The sequence below is a fragment of the Trichoderma asperellum genome, chromosome 7 (assembly GCF_020647865.1).
Source record: "Trichoderma asperellum chromosome 7, complete sequence".
Classification (NCBI taxonomy): domain Eukaryota; kingdom Fungi; phylum Ascomycota; class Sordariomycetes; order Hypocreales; family Hypocreaceae; genus Trichoderma; species Trichoderma asperellum.
Window position 1 is genome coordinate 1,543,433 of NC_089421.1, and position 16,235 is coordinate 1,559,667.

The 16,235-nt window shown below is 51.6% G+C and overlaps 5 protein-coding genes across 6 annotated transcripts; 3 read left to right on the forward strand and 2 right to left on the reverse strand.

Moving 5' to 3' along the window:
* Positions 1–19: 19 nt before the first annotated feature.
* TrAFT101_011283 (uncharacterized protein) lies at positions 20–4,158 on the reverse strand (the record flags this gene model as incomplete). The annotated part of the gene is made up of 4 exons (XM_024901455.2): positions 4,005–4,158; positions 3,840–3,935; positions 3,722–3,780; positions 20–3,661 (listed from the first exon to the last, which is right to left on the reverse strand). Exons 1-4 carry the CDS (start codon positions 4,048–4,050, stop codon positions 20–22), a joined length of 3,843 nt encoding a protein of 1,280 aa, XP_024755083.2. The 5' UTR covers positions 4,051–4,158.
* Positions 4,159–4,458: 300 nt separating this feature from the next.
* On the forward strand, positions 4,459–6,951 carry TrAFT101_011284 (uncharacterized protein). Its single transcript, XM_024909097.2, has one exon. The coding sequence runs from the start codon at positions 4,698–4,700 to the stop codon at positions 6,885–6,887; it is 2,190 nt and encodes a 729-aa protein (XP_024755084.1). The 5' UTR covers positions 4,459–4,697; the 3' UTR covers positions 6,888–6,951.
* A 384-nt stretch (positions 6,952–7,335) lies between these two features.
* On the forward strand, positions 7,336–10,406 carry TrAFT101_011285 (uncharacterized protein). Its single transcript, XM_066129203.1, has 5 exons — positions 7,336–7,464; positions 7,556–7,878; positions 7,966–8,179; positions 8,236–8,549; positions 8,609–10,406. Exons 1-5 carry the CDS (start codon positions 7,447–7,449, stop codon positions 10,191–10,193), a joined length of 2,454 nt encoding a protein of 817 aa, XP_065985334.1. The 5' UTR covers positions 7,336–7,446; the 3' UTR covers positions 10,194–10,406.
* A 53-nt stretch (positions 10,407–10,459) lies between these two features.
* TrAFT101_011286 (uncharacterized protein) lies at positions 10,460–12,868 on the reverse strand. 2 transcript variants are annotated; one of them, XM_024901464.2, is made up of 4 exons: positions 11,877–12,868; positions 11,208–11,758; positions 10,907–11,144; positions 10,460–10,822 (listed from the first exon to the last, which is right to left on the reverse strand). In XM_024901464.2, exons 1-4 carry the CDS (start codon positions 11,972–11,974, stop codon positions 10,684–10,686), a joined length of 1,026 nt encoding a protein of 341 aa, XP_024755086.1. In that variant the 5' UTR covers positions 11,975–12,868; the 3' UTR covers positions 10,460–10,683. The 2 variants fall into 2 exon arrangements, with proteins under 2 accessions (XP_024755086.1, XP_065985335.1); XM_066129204.1 differs by lacking the exon at positions 11,877–12,868 and having other exon boundaries at positions 11,208–11,865.
* TrAFT101_011287 (uncharacterized protein) lies at positions 12,613–16,165 on the forward strand. The gene is made up of 2 exons (XM_024901457.2): positions 12,613–15,540; positions 15,645–16,165. The coding sequence occupies exons 1-2, from the start codon at positions 14,063–14,065 to the stop codon at positions 15,760–15,762; spliced, it is 1,596 nt and encodes a 531-aa protein (XP_024755087.2). The 5' UTR covers positions 12,613–14,062; the 3' UTR covers positions 15,763–16,165.
* Positions 16,166–16,235: the final 70 nt, after the last annotated feature.

Here is a 16,235-nt window from a genome sequence, read left to right on the forward strand (position 1 = left end):
TTTTCTTCTTCTTCTCTCTTTATTTGGCCGCTCCTCGTCGCTTGGGGTTTCCGCGTCCAGGTCGCTTCTTGGAGCTGGTCTTGGAGTCTGCGCCCTCAATGAATTTCATGAGTTCGTCAATGCTGCGAGAGTCCATCTGGGGGGCTCCACGCTGCGGCGCTGCGCCCACGGCCTGCGCAGTCTGCGCTGGGAACCGGAGACCGGAACGAATACGTCTGGCCTGCACGTCTTTGGCATGCTTGGCAATCGACACGGCGTTCTGGGTCAGCTGTTCCAGCCAGCTTTCAGCCTCCTTGGTGTTCTTGTCCTCTGGACCCAGCTCGGCAAGGAAGATGTTGTAGGATTCACGCATCCGGTTGACAGCCGCCTTTGAGTCGTGGTCAAGCGCGAGGGCTTGAGCCAACTGGAATAGCAGAGTGGCGGAGTTGATGGACTGTCTGGTAAAGACGGAGTCGCAAACACGCAGCGACTCTTCGAACCAGAGTCGAGACTCGTGGTAAGCCTTGACACCCTGCAGCATCACGGCCGCGTTGTTGATCGTGGTGATCGAGTCTGGGTGGCCAGGTCCGTAGATAATCTTCCACAGCTTCAGCGCGTGGATGGAATAGGCCAGCGCTGATTTGCTGTCTCCGACCTGGTGCAAGAAGAGACTGAGGTTCAGGTAGTTGAGAAGCGTCTCGGCGGAGTCAACGCCGCCAGTGCGCTCCGAAACAATAATGGCTTTCCTAGCCAACTCCACGGCGACCTCCTTATCGTCAAGCTGATAGTACAGCATGGACAGGCTGTTGTAGACTCGCGCAACTTCAGGGTGGAGAATACCGTAGATCTGCTCGTGGAGGGACAGTGACTCCAGCAACAGCTCCTGCCCAAGCTTCTTCTGGTTCTGAAGGATGGAGATACGTCCGGCCTCGAGGGCCTCCTCGGCGAGCGAGCTTCGAGGGCAAGAGTGCTTCACAACCGGCACAACCTTCTGAATATCGTCAGGGGTGAAAGTAGAGACGACCTCGGGGGCTGCAGGAGCTGTAGGTGAGCTCTCTCTGGTCTTCTTCTTCTTCTTGCTGCTCTTGGTCTCGGTCTTAGGCTCGGCCTTGGTCTCGCCATTGGCTTGCTCTGGCTGGGCAGGGCCAGCAGCGGCTCCGGCAGCGGCGCTGTCGAATACGTAGTCCTTTGCTAGAACCTGGACACCCGCTCTGATGCAGATATCACGAAGCAGCTGTACGGGACGAACTTCGTTGAACCAGTTGGCACCAAGTTGGTAGCGGAAGCGGTTGGAGACCTGCTGTTCAATCTGTTCCCGAAGCGACTCAGGAGTGACCGTCTCGAACGAGAAATCAGCCTCAGGATATAACTCGCGGAAAGTCTGGTCGATATCTGCGACAGGCTTAGCGTTGAGCTGATGGCCAAGCAAGCAGTTCAGGAGGTGAGAAATGCAAGAGGGCGCCAAAATAACGGGGAGTGAGCGCAGGTAGATGGCAGAAATGTGCTTAAAGGCGCGAGAAACCATATCCTGGATACAGATTTCGCGCAGACAGCGGAGTCGATCGTTGACAGCGAGCGAAGCGATCTTTCCAAGGTATCTAATGTTGATACCTCGCTTGTGCAGGATACGGCCAAGCGACTGGCCATCCATAGGGAAGCTGATGTCGGAATCAGTGAGCTCGCGCAAGAATTCAGGAATGACTCGGTCGCGAAGGTATTCTCCTGCCGCCCTAACTTCTTGCTCGTCGGCCTCGAGCTCAGCCTTTTCTTCCTCGGTGCGAGGAACCTGGCCGCTGAAAGCGTCGGGGTTGAGTCCGAACTTGAAATCTGCTAGGTTGGGCTGGTTCTGTTCAGCCTCGTTGGAATCTGTCTTTGCAGCTTCGTCCTTCTCTTCCTTGGCCTCCTCCTCCTTGGCCTCCTCCTCCTTGGCCTCCTCTTCCTTGGCCTCTTCCTTGGCCTCCTCCTTGGCCTCCTCCTTGGCTTCAGCGTCTTCTGCCTTGGGCTTGACACGACGAGCCAATTCGGTATCAATCCACTGCTTCATACGATAGCGGCCGAAAGAATCCACCAACTCAGGTCGCAGGACCGTCATCCTGTGGGGATATTCTGAGGGCTCTGTCTGGCCTTCCGCGGTGGAAGTTTCCTCTCGCCAAGCAATATCGAAAGGTGTGATTCGGTAGAGGTCGAGAACGTATTTACGACCGTCTGTACCCACCAATCCCTTCGTTTCCACGCTTGCCTCAAGATCGAATCGCTTGCCGTCCTTGTCCCAAACAGGGTGCTGCTTAACCTTCAGGGCCTTGGAGAGTTGGGCGAAAGGAGCGGTGAACTGGTCGTTGATAGCGACAACATCCTTTCCATCCACCGCACCGTAGTCGATTTGGTGCTCGCCGGGTTCACGCTGCTTGAAGATGCCGGGAACAATGCTCTGGCCGACAATGCGCTTTCCAAGATAGTCGACAACCACGGTAGCCGGGGTGAAGAGGCCGTCAATGTCCAATTGGTTCACCATCTGCACACCAGCTACATCCTTTCCTGTAGCGACACGTGCAGCCTCATCGCCGCCTTCCGAGGTAAAGGTGCCGACGCCATCAGCTCCAAAAGAATAGAAAATGTTGTTGTAAACAAAAATCTGCGCATCCTTGGTCTCTGTGGGGTTCAGCGGCGCAATGTCTCCGTGCGCAATTAGGACTGCGCCCTTGACGGCAGCGTCGTTGTAGTCCGCGAAGAGCTTGGAAGTCAGGCGCTCGCGAAACACTCGGTCCTGTACGGTCTCCTTGGGAAGCTCCTTTGCGGACTGGAATTCTTCATTCCAGTCACGCAGCGTGTCGGTATTGTCGACACCAGCGAGTAGATATGTTTCTTGGGGTCTCGTGACATCGGGAGAGTGTGTGCAAAGAGCCGAGCTGGGAGGTGGCACAGCCCAAGGCGAGTTGGGGATTGCGTTGGTGATTTGGAAGGTGGCCAGGGGATCTCTCTGGCCGTTGTACTCCTGGAGGTTCTTGAAAGTGTCAGAAAAGGAAGGCGACAGCAATTCAATCAGCTTCAAAAGAGAGTGGGCGGATTGGCCCTTGGGTGCGGGTCGCGGGAAGGGGTCAAATTTGGCGTTGGAGGATTTGTTGACGAAGAAGCCAGACACGTGCGCAGTGACCTGGAACTGCTCGCCCTCGTTGGTGGTGACAACGATGTAAAGCAGATGGCCCCGCTGCTGCAGATGGCAAGGTGGGGGGTTCCACGATGAGAGAGCCACCATCTTGACTGTCTTGGGCGCCGGGTCAATGGGCTCGGGGACGAGGCTGGTGAGTGAAGGAATGGCCTGGAAGTCATAGTCCTTTGTAAGAGACTGCTCCTCACTGCCCTCGGTTTCGGTCGACAGCTTCTTGGTCACAGACTCATAAAGAGACAGGCCGGGGAGGATACCCTGGGAGGCATCGGAGCGGTTGCCAGCGGCGCCAATAAGCTCCCGAATCCTCACCAGATGGATGCGAGCCTCCTTCTCGGTATATGGGTCCGGTACCAAGCGAAATTCCGGCTCCGTGCCAAGCTCCGGGATCTCGGCCAAGGGAATGAAGTCATTGACCTTCTGGCCCTGGAACTCGAGGTGGAAGCATGTATACTGGAATGCCGCAGGAGAGTCGATGATGGATTGCCGGATCTCGTGGACCTGCTCTTGGGTTGATACCTATAGCAATTGTATTAATACAAAGTCAATGATTGGGTGAAGGCTTGTTCCAAGGCCCACCATGATTTGCATTCGCTCAGCCTCGGGATCGGGAAGGACGATTGTGAGGTTTATAATAGCTATATCAAGCACAATGCCGTTAGACCTTGAAGCTGCAATGGCGGCATAGACTAAATACCTTCGGCCGCAGGATCAACCTCTGCCTCCGCCTCAGCCTCCCCTTCAACCACAGCTTTCTCGGGAGTAGACATGGCGTTGTCATCGACAGCATCAGCTACAGGGATGTACCAGTATGGTCAGCCGGATTGTCGACAAAAGCCCTGTATACTTGGGGCCTCTTTACCTGGAGGGGGATTCGCAGCTACTTGTGCTTCGGCCGCCATTGTCATACACGGGGGGGATGAAGAAAGCGGGACGATTAGAGACGAGATATTCTAGAACAAATAAAGAGACCAGTCATTTAAATATTGGTCGGAAATGACTGGGACGTCTTGAAGAATTGGGTTGAAAAGAGTCAGTCACGCACCAAAGGAATCGGCTCCGGCAGAAAAAGAAAAAAAATTTGGCATACGGTCCGGCAATTCGGAGCGGCGGGGTACATGGGCTGTACCTGGCTCGGCTCAGTATTTATAGGTAAGCCGTTAGTACCCCGCAAGTGCTGGGCTTTCTACGAAACAGGAAAACCCCTAGTAGGGTCTTCGCTCCGATCTAGTGCGAAAACGGAAGAAAGTAAACAGAAGCTTGTGCCGACTGCCGCACTGCTACAAGCAGAAAGAGTAGTGCTTTATAACTGTTTTGCAAAGCAATGCTGGCACACGACACGTTAAAGATGTTGGGCTAAGCAACCGCATCGCATTTTTTCTTCTACTTTTTTCTTGTAGCTATTATTAGTTTTGGTCGCTCTTAAATCGGGTATTTTTTTTTTAATGGATTGGGTGGCGGAGGCAGCGACAGCTGTGCCTCCATCTCGACGCTGTAGCACGAGATCGCGACTCTCTGCAGGCTCCAGAGCTTCGGATTCGGACGGCCCTCAGCAATGGACCGCCCTCAGCAATGGACCGCCGCACGATGCCAACGATTGCTACGCCAGCTTCAGTCGCGCCTAGCTAGCCTCCGAAAGCTGGTATCCGAAAAACCTCCATCGCCCTCAGCTGGATCCAAACGAACTTCAGACAATGGACAAGATTCGGCATCGAAGCGCGTTCGCTCTACGTACGGCCAAAGGGCTAAGAGAGCAGCGGCGCCCGTTACCGACAAATCTGTCACAACGCCCCCACGAACCGTCCGTACTCTAGGGGCTATGAAGCTGGGAAACGTATCCCCAACGTCCGAATCAGTCGACTTCCTCACACCCGTTTGGCGAAAGATCCGAGATCAAGTTGATACACCGGTGAAGAATATCGATATCGAGTACGGCTTGCTAAACTCGCTTCCAGCCGACATGATTGAAGGCCTAAATGCGATTCGGCGACATGTACCTAGCGAGCCATATCGCATCTATGAAGCAATATTTCACTGGCTACACCGACTACTATATTCAACTACCCCTCAGGGAAAGCATCATCGCGGTAAATCGCTACTTGCTATGTGTTTGCGCAGAATTCCAGCCTGTATCGCAAATATAGATGCATACGATCGACAGCAGCTAAAAGATAACGGGGACGAATCAATATGGAACATATCTAACGCAACTTCAGACCTATTTGACCAGCTTGAAACCCTAGGAGCAGACCGTTCCGGATGGCGACCATTGAGGCTGGTGGTTCGTTCTCAAGCTATACATCTCTTATCAAATGCTATTTTGGATGGGCTCTTCCGATCGGAATTTTGCAATCTCCTAGTACGCCTATGTGTTCATTTGAATGGCAATGAGGAGGCTAATCAGCTGGTTGCCTCCATAAATAAACGTCAAATCTCCTTGCTGCAGGCTAGACCAACTCACTTCGGCGAGAGCAAAGATCTCACATCGCTTTGGGCGTTATTGAATTCGTTGAAAGGGAAGAAACTATCGGGCCCTATTTTTGAGTGTGTGTCTGCTTTGGTCAATAGAGGGCGTCTCTCGTCGTCTTCGCTGTCTTCGCGAGCTTTCTCTGGTTTCTGGATATCCAGCCTCGAAGGACTGACTTCTGGAAACGCGAAACCGCACATTGTCGAATTTATGTGTTCAGCTATATGGACCCTTGCTCGAGGCAGCCGGCCTAAAACCGCAGAGTGCAACGCCATCGAGCAGGTTCTAATCCGCGTTGCGGCTGGTTTAGCAGTCGCGGCGCTAACATTGGAATCACAAATTGTGCTTGGAGAACAGGAACAGAGAAAGTCAGCATGGAGACGGCTCGTTTATGTACTTGACCGTAGCATCTCGCTCATTGCACGATATAAGAGCCGAAAAAGTCCTCAGAACAATGCCTCGTTCCTGCTCGTCCTTGCGCGCTATCTTTCAGTGGCAAAGTCAGACCTGGCAAACGTCACATTTAAAAGACGAGTTACCGAGGAATTTGAAAACATGGCTCATACAATCGACATCAAGGCGAATAACGGTAAACAATATCAGCAGACAATCATCCTTCTATGTACCATTGTCCAGTGTCGCCGGCGCAGCAGCTCAGCCTCTAGCCAAGAGGTATTATCTGATCTCTACTCAAGGCTGGATCAGGAGAAAGTGCCCGACTGGTTTGAACACGGGCTTCAAAAAGATCTTGCCTTTATGCTCGCCCAAAAGACTGAAGATCTTCGTGATCTGAACTTTGCGGAGAGCCTGTCTGCTACCGCTCCGGCTGATCCGAAGTTCGGCACGATTTTCTCCGGATGGCGGTGGGAAGAAGGCATTAGTGAATGGGTATTGCCCAGTCCTCCACGAACAGCCGGTAGAGCTACTACGCCTGCCAAAGCCGCTAGCCTCAGTGATGTTGAAAACGAGCCATGCCTAGAGAATAGCGAAGAGGAAATGAGCTTTGATGGTCCTCGGAGAAGAGATGCTCATCAAATCGCTTCATATCGTAGAAGACGGCAAACAGATTCGGTGCTCTTGGAGAGGGGGAAAAAGAGAATATCAAACTTTCAGAGTGTACGCTGGGAAAGAAGCAGTGATAACACTGGATGCGAGACCGCATCTAGGTACATGGGCCCTATCAAGACCTCAATACAGAGGCCAAAGGCTATGAAACCCTTTTATAATTTATCTCAGCTGCATAGAGATTTCAGAGACGAAATAGACGAGCTAGTTTAGAATAACGACATGATACCACTATACCCATCAATAATACTGACCTGGCTTATCTAGTCTTGTTGCCATGGCCGTCTAGCGTCGCACGAGCTGCTGCTATGTGTTCAAGTACACCTACATGAGCGCAAAACTTCCAATTTATAGCTGGACTGAAACGAATGATTCCAACGCGATGAGATTAATTTTATTGAAACTTGCTAAAGAGCCTTTCAGCATGGAGATCATTTATTTATTTTTTTTCTTCTTGTTCTCTTTTGTCTTCAATATCATAAGCAGTGTCGCCGTCTACTCTATGCCCAGACTCGACTGCCACTAGTAGTGCAGCATCAGTATTACTAATATTCAAAGCTGTCCAATAGCAGCTGTCTTTGGTTCGAGATAGCGAATAGACCACCAGCCTACTGACGGGCTTTCTTTCAGCTTGGCAAGGAGCTACTGCCATGATGCAAGGTATCCCGTTAGGTGCATGTTGTTCTTAAACCCACTTTGAATGTCATCTCCCTTGTCTGCCATCGCTATATAGAATGAGCTTCGTGAAGCTATAATGCCCCCTACCTGAGGCATGGAGAAGAGAGCAACAGTAGGCCCTCGTTCTGGAAACGCCGGCATATGCTCGGTGTTTCTCCCTTCATAAGATAGCCTGCGCTTACTGACAATGCTTTTCTTCCTAGGACGTAGAGTCTCTGCTCGCAACGTCAACCGGCCAGACAGCTTTAGACTATGCTATACAGGCGGCCGAGCTGTATATGCGAGCAGCTGCGGAGAAAGGAATCAGTAAAGAAGACGCAGCTCGATTCCGCCGCAGATGTCAGCAGCTCATCAAATTCGCCGAACAGCTCAAAGCTCAGCTACCAGCCTCTTCACCGTCACCGGCCAACAATGGCCTAGGTCTGTTGCAAGGCGCTTCACGACTTCACGGGAACGTTTACCCGCCCTGGAGTCATGACCCTCTAGATGCTGAGTTTCAACTTGGGCCTGACTCGAAACCATTTATGTGAGGCTCCTACCAGTCTATGCGTCTTCATTATATCATAGAGACTTAGAGACTAGCCATCATAGACCTATTCTGACAGATATCTAGCGATGATACCGTCTTTCCACTTTCCGAAGACCAAGTAGCCAACTTTTTGGCATGGCACAGGCCACATGAGCTCTTTGGTCCCTTCTCTGCCGGCCAGGATGATGATCTTATGACTGAAAGCACGAGGCTCGACTTGGTGCAGGACATTACTACCGATTGTTCAGTCGTCGCCAGTCTTTCTGCCGCTGCGAAGATTTGGACTGGGAAGCATGCAGTAAGTAGATGTGCTGTATATGTCGTTATGCCAATTAACTAACACGGCATGTCTAGGTCCTCTCCACGATCATGCATCCATTTGATCACGAAAGGGGCCGGCCCAAGCTTTCTCCCTCTGGAAAATACATCTTCAGGCTAAATTTCAACGGCTGTGCTCGTCGAGTCACAGTAGATGATCGGCTGCCAGCTTCCGGCACAGACCGGGCCCTCTTTGTTATCAATCGACAAAATCCTTGCTTGCTATGGCCGGCGCTACTCGAAAAGGCCTACCTCAAAGTAAGAGGTGGTTATGATTTTCCCGGTAGCAATTCGGGCACTGACCTTTGGGTCCTTACCGGTTGGATACCCGAGCAACTATTTCTCCAAAGGTAAAGGACTACACCAGCCGCAATCTGTTGAGGTTCATACCCCTAGTAACACGCAGCAGAGAAGCTTTTGATATAGACGAGACATGGAACAGGATCAAGACGGCTTATGAAATGGAGAATGTCATCATTACTCTCGGTACTGGTCACATCTCTGCCGAAGAAGGAGATGTTATGGGCCTTATAGGGGAACATGATTATGCCGTGCAAGACATTGATTCACTGAGTCGCAAATTCTTGGTCAAAAACCCTTGGAGGCCCAAGTTTGACACCCCTTCATCCGACCTGGATAGCGGCAGCGCCAATTCACCTTCGGCGGGTACCTTTTGGCTGTCTATTGAGGATATCGCTCAGCATTTCGAGTCCATGTATCTCAATTGGAACCCTGTCCTGTTTACCCATCGCCAAGACCACCATTTTGCTTGGGACATTCCCACTAAAGATTTTGCGGCATCTTTGGTGCGAAATCCGCAATTTTCAATCGTTTCGCAGACGGGTGGAGTGGTATGGATCTTACTGAGCCGTCATTTTGCAGATGCCGAACTCGAAATAGCTCGCAATAAATCTGGCTCTTTAGCAGCTGTGGCTAGCCAACTCGGCTTCATGAGCATTCTAGTATTTGACAGACAAGGATACAAGGTCCAGCTCAGCGATGGGCCAACCTACTCTGGGCCATTAGTTGACTCTCCCCAGACACTCGCGCGAATTGAAAGCAGGGCTGGTAAAGCATACACTGTTGTTATCGATCAACAGAACTTGGCGTTGGCCAGCTACACCTTCACGCTATCTTTCTTTTCCAGTGGACCGATTGATGTTAAAGAAGCTGAAGAGAAGATGAGATACTTTGCAGAACAACAGGGCGCCTGGAATAGACGAAACGCTGGAGGAAACTCGGGGTGTACGACATATTTTCTAAACCCCCAGTATAAACTCTCGGTCTCTCATGCCACCCCTATATCCGCCCTGCTAGCCACGGGCAATAAAGATGTCCACGTACATATTGATCTGATTTGGGCGCGAGGGAAACGTGCAAATACAGTCAGGAGGAAAGACTTGGTCGTTTCATCGGGCGAGTATCGTCGTGGTTGCGCCTCTGCTGAGCTTGATATGCTTGAAGCGGGAGATTATACTTTGGTTTGCTCGACGTTTGAAGCACAACAGACTGCTGATTTTACATTACGAATTGGTTCTATGACACCGGTTACTATGGAACCTATCCCGGCTGATACTGCAGGAAAACTACGAACACCTTTGCCACCATTCACTTTGAGAGGAGAGGGGCAGCGTTGGAGGGCATCTCTTGATGCGACGTGGGTAACTCGAGCTATTGCATCTTTCCAAAGCTCGATACCTTTGTCGGAATCTTTGCATTATGATACCCGCTCCCTACCCGCTTTGATGGTCCGGATCTTAATTATCGGTGGCCCAGAGTCACAATCGCGTACTCTAGCAGAATCAAAGGGTGGTGTCGAAGACTCAGGGGCCGTCATTCGATCACCCGAATTCGACATTGAGCCGTCTAATACGAGCCACGGCCGCACATATCTAGTTGTTGAGAGCTTGTGGGAGCATCGAGCAGCCCAAGAGCTTTGCGGCGATATATTTAGCGACTCTCCCATCCAAATCGGCGACTGGGAGGCTTTTTGATTATATATGGGACTTCCCTGGGACGGCCCACTACGAGCAGTGGCCATTTATCGTTCAACATCCCTCATTAGCTATCTACTAAGCATACCAAAATTGGCTGGAGAACAGGCGAATTATAAAAATGTTATAGATATTTGGGACGGGCTCTCAGGATAAAATATAGCTTTATGGTTTTTTTTTTTTTTTTTATTTATTTTTTTTTTTATTTTCTTTTTCATATTAAAGGGAGAGAATAATACGCGGTAGATGTTCAAGAACATAGCAAGGGAAAGTAGAAAGAAGAGCCAAGGCTTCGAAAGGTTAAAATCGTCCATAATAAATTACGGTGTAAATCAGAACAAAACATGTATACTTTAGATCATCAGATTCATATGCCTAAAGATTACAAGGCTACCAAGCGTGGGCAGGTCCGTATAGTACTATATACCTAGCTATAGAGATAGCGTCTATCATACAAAGCATTAATCAACTAGGAGCAGAAAATACGAGATTAGCTTTTTACTAAGGGAGTTATCAGTGTGGCGTTCTTCGCCAAAGTCGCAGCTGATGAAGCCGCAATAGCTCCCCGTGCTCTCGAGAGGCTGAGTGACTTGAGGTATCGTAAAAATAGCACCATAAGCAATTCAACCCTATCAGGGGGGAAGAAAAAAAAAGTTAGCATTGTACTTTAAAGTGGAATGTCTAGTGGCTGCACTCTGGCGGAATGGACGTACTTTTCTTTTGTCATCATCAAAATTCCCTGGACAAGGAGGCCCTTTAAGATCTGGGGGCCCATCCCCTTGAAGAGCCCGAGGACGCCTTCATGCTCGATAATGAATCGCATCACCTCTATGAAGCTGCTGAATGGCTTTCCTTTTCTCGCAGGAGGCGGCTTTGACTGTAAGCCCACCTTGGCAACAATGAGGGGCTGAGTAGCTATCGTCGCCAGAGCTTTGGACATGGCTCCCAGGGCTAAAACTGTTAGGACACGCTCCTACAAGGATCAGAGTGATAACCTCGGTAATGGATACTTACCGAATGCCTCCCAAGGCTGCAGCTTGGTCTTGCCGTGGAAAAAGACGTCTTTCAGCCGCTCGTAGGCGCCGTATGTGATGGCCGGGTTGACGACCAGGACAAGACTGGCCTTGAGACCCCTCCAAAGTCCGCTGACACCATCCGGCCCCTCGATGACTTCCTGGGCTGTCGCAATGAGGCCCTTCCTGTCCGCCTTTGCAGCGGTCTGCTGGCGAGTCGTCACAACGGCAACGGGGATCGTGAAGAGCTGCGCCAGAGCACCGGCAGCGGCGCCGAGGGAGAGCTCTATCGCTGTGGAGGGCGCGCTCGCAGAAGGGCCCGCAGACTTTGCGTACAGCGCTCTGGCGACGGTGTACCAGTAGAAGTATGCGAAATTCGTAGACGCTACGCCAACCAGAGAGCCGTTCATGCCGGCGTACAGGCCCTGGAGGCCCTCTTCTGCCACGATCCGCGAGATGGCGTTCCAGGTCGACGTGTAGTGTACTTCATCGGAAGAATCCGCGCCTTTTTCGCCGGAAGGCTTGACCTGGACTTGTAGCCGCGTCTTGACGCTATCGCAAGCATGTAAGTTAGCAGCAGCGTTGGAAATGGCATAGAACAACGACAACGACAACAACAACACAACACAACACAACACAACACAACACAACACAACAAAAAAATTCTTACATATCCAGAGGATACACCAAGGCATTTGCTATGACGGCTCCGGTTGCGCCAGCGACAGCGCCGCCCCAGGGTGAAATGGCCGGTTTGGACTGAGCCATTGTGATTGCGACAGCGGAAGGGCAAGAAAAAAAAAGGAAAGAAAGAAAGAAAGAAAGAAAGAAAGCTGCGATTAGATCTGGAGCATGTGCTTGCTACGCATACAAGGCACGGCAAATGGACTAGGCAGGTAGGGATTCAGATACAAGTGCAATTTATAGCCTACTCGGGACACGCAGAGGAATCGACAGCGGCAGAACCTGTTCACCTTTTTCTTTTCGCAGAATCAAGAGTTCAAGTTTTGAGAGCTGGTCTACTGCTTTTCTGCCTGGTTATGTCACTCCGATCCGGGGAAGCGCGTTGAATTTGGTGCTAGAATTGACCTCGGCTGGAGCGATTCGAGATCGGGGCCACACCGGAAGCTTGGGCGGCGTGGGTCGGCTGCCTTTTAACCGAGGTCACGGCGGCGGATAGATAAGATGCCATGGGAGTGCCGTGGGAAGAGAGCAGACGAGAAGACCCTCCCGCCCGGATAGACGATTCATTTAGGTTGATGCTAAGACGGGTGGTGTTGTGTTAAAGTGCTGTCGTTGGCCCTGCCGCACTATCTGGCTGGAGGTGGGCTCCGGATATCGACTATCGCTAGCTTTCCGCTGGCTTTGGAATGATGTCAAATGTCCGTCGTCTTCTCCAGCGAGCGCTGCTCTGTGCTCTGCTTCTGCTCTGCATCTGCACTTGCATTGCCACGCTCTGCCGCGTTCCCACATGCTTTTCCTCGTCCTGCCTGCTGCAGCACCAAGCAGGCACCCAACTGCTAACCTAGTACTAGCACTGCTACCTCCATGACTTGCCTCCCTGCATATTGCATACATATTAGCACCTGCGGTGCGCTATCTGCCACCGCGCAAATGCCTCTAAGACTCCCCATCGCTCTGCCTAGAGCCGATTCGGTCAGGCACCACTGCCAGCACCCAATCCCCATCACGGCTGCGCGTCGTTGCATGAAGAGATGCTGACATGAAGCTTGAGACCTTCTCAACTCTGGCTGGGCAGGGTCCGCATTTCGACCTACCGCATGCTAGGCAATGGGACGAGGCGCAATGGCATGTAGTCGTAGTACCACCAATGGCGCTGTTTCACGGCCTCCCAGCAGCAGCTCCATCGAGATTCGAGCCTTCGCTCTCCTCCCTCGCTCTCACGCACTCTCGCTGTCTGTGTGCTGTTTGCAGCAGGATCCAGCATCTGACAGACTTGACTGACTGACACACTCACGGGCTGCTAGCGTGCACAACCGCTCACGCAGAAAGGCCGGGCGTCGTCCACGGAATGCGACAGCACAGCAGCTGCTCTTACTATGCGCTAGACCACTTTACCACCGCCTAATTGTCCATCCCCCGCCATTCGACCCATCTACAGTACGAGTAGCATCAGCTCTGGACTTGCTTGCTGTTCTGCGGTCGATCCATCTCGAGCGTCGAGTTATCGCATGTCATTATAGTCCATTCGAGCCTAGACTGCCTGGTCCTGAATTTTTTTGCGTCGCATTGTCTGTCCTCCGCCGTTTTGGCGTCCTCTCGCCTCAGTTTCTCGTATTTCTTGCCAGCCATACTCTCCATCCTTCCCTAGCTTTGAATACGGCTCCTACAGACTGGGCGTGGTGTCTATTCGATACCCAAACGACGTTCACGTTCACGTGCCGTTTGCGCAGAAAAAAGGCACACACACTCACAAACGCGCGCATAAGCTGCGCGGGGGCAGATCCTGAACAGTTCCCAACACAGGACGAAAGGCTGGGAGGAACTCCAGGAGACCAGAGAATCCGTAGAGAATCATAGAGGGACTTTACGGTCCCCCTTCAAATCTGCTCAGCTCTCGACTCGCATTGCCAGCGGCTCTTTGAAAGAGAAAAAAACAGCAGGGGAGAAAAAGAGAGAGAGAGAGAGAGAGAGAGAGCGAGAGAGAAAAGGGGAAAAGGAGAAGAAAGCAGAAAAAAAAGAGAAGAAAAGAGCTGCTGGATTCGCGTGTTCCATCCATCCTCGTCAGCTTCCAAGGCAGATAAAGTACCTCCTGTCTGCACCAAAGCGTTATAGCCCCCGCATGCCCCAGGGTGCCATGGAGAGTTGACCGGTGGCCTCCTGGACAACTGAACCATGACGACGGTTCCGCAACTAATAGCCCGACAAAGCCAGTCCCAAGGTCAATGCCAGGAACACTTGATGCAGTCATCGCGATCGCAACAGCCACCGCTAGGACAGTACAACGACTATGCTCAGATAGATTCGTTCAATGCAGACGAGGACCCGCCAGGCTCTCCTCAGATGAAAGCGGTACATCCCAAGCTCGAACTCACAGAGAGCCCTCCCCCGGACATACCAATCGCTTCAGTCAGTCTTCCTCCCATCGACGGAAATGCCAAGTCTAATCGCCCAAAGCTCCAACCCGTGTCTGGTGATACTGTCCTCATCACCTACCTTGCCAACGGTCGTCTTCCCGAGATAGCACAAACCGCGAGCCGCCAGGCGTTGGCTGGCGGCGATGACCTTGAAGCCACCGAAGACGACGACGACTCTCAGAAGAGTCTCCCTCGAGACAGCAAAAACTGGGCCGATGCCGACCATGTCCAGCGGCCGCAGACCGCCAGAAGCGATGGTGCACATCATCTCCAAGCTTTCGCTGCCGGGGCGTTAGCCGCCAGTGGAGAGCTCGAGTCGTCTTACCACGGCCAAGATAAGCCCAGCTCTGACCTGACAGCCTCAACCGGCCAACTCTCCATTCGTGACGACGTCCTGCCTAGCCCCAAACACTATGTTAAAAGCCCACCACACATGCTCGGCGGACGCCACAGCGCAACAGAGAATGGATCGCAGTCTTTATTATCGCCCGAGTCTGGCGAGCTGGCCCCCTTGCAGATAGCCTCGTCCAAGTCCGATAGTAATAGCGGCCAGAATATGAGCCTACCGTCGATTCGTGAATTGAATATTGAGCGTCAATTCCCGACAGAAATACCACCACCAGCCGGCGACAGGGACCTGTCAATGCGCCCACCTAGCGACGCGCGAGCGTTTTCTCGATCCTCAAACGTAGGTGTCTCGCGCTTCCAGTCAATACCTGCCGGTGGTCGTGTGTCACCCCCAATCTCCCCCAGTGAAGCATATCAGCAGCGCAGCTTCCCGTCTCCCAGCTCCCTCGCCTCCAGCCCATATGGACCGGCCTCCAGCGGATCCTCGCATCGCTCTCCCGCCGAGTATATAAGCAACGCCTCCAATAAGAACCTCCAACCCGCCTACGCTCTTGCCTCGCCGCCGGCTGCCATCGCGTCTGTAGCGGATCGTATGAGCATCGACGGACTGACGAATCCCCAGGTTGGAGGCTACAAGTGCACGTTCGACGGGTGTACTGCTGCGCCGTTCCAAACTCAATATCTTCTCAATTCCCACGCTAATGTGCATTCTTCAGCCCGCCCACACTACTGTCCCGTGAAGGGGTGTCCCCGCGCCGAAGGTGGGAAAGGTTTCAAGCGCAAAAATGAGATGATACGGCACGGCTTGGTGCATGATTCGCCCGGATATGTCTGTCCCTTCTGTGCAGATAGAGAACACAAGTATCCAAGGCCGGACAATTTGCAGAGGTATGTCACCATCGTCTCAACACACAATGTCTGTTGTCTCGTGGCTCTTTATGTCGTTTAGATAAGTCTGCAGGATAACGTTTTGACATTTGATACTCTAACAGACACGTTCGCGTACATCATGTTGATAAGAATAAGGACGATCCTCTGCTGAGGGGTGTATTAGCACAGCGTCCAGACGGTCCAAACCGAGGCCGACGAAGAAGAGGACCACAGCCCTAAAAAAAAAAAAAAAAAAAAAAGAAAAGAACAGAAGAGAAAAAAAAAGGGAGGAGTTCAGGAAGCTCACAACAATTGCACATCTGCTCTGCGATTTTCGTCTGGGGGGGGGGATGCTCAGCGCCCAACTAAAATACCATTTTTTCACACTGTCGATACAGCGAGTTATTTATTATATTGAGATATCACTGGCGCATATTGGAAGGGAACTAGGAATATGTTTATAGTCTGGGTCAAGGGAAAGCAAGCAAGGAGTCTTGTAGTAATTACAAAATATTGTGAGTGCCTAAGATAATACAACATTAATTGCGAGCTATCTATGGCACAGCAGATCAGAAGTTGCAATTTGCTTTTCCTTTTTTCGGGATTCTTCTTCGATTTATCTTTTTTTTTTTTTTTTTTTTTTTTTTTTTCAGATGCAGAGCCAGCCTCTACCTCTTGCCTAGGATATTATCTAGCCGCAGGTAGCTTATCCT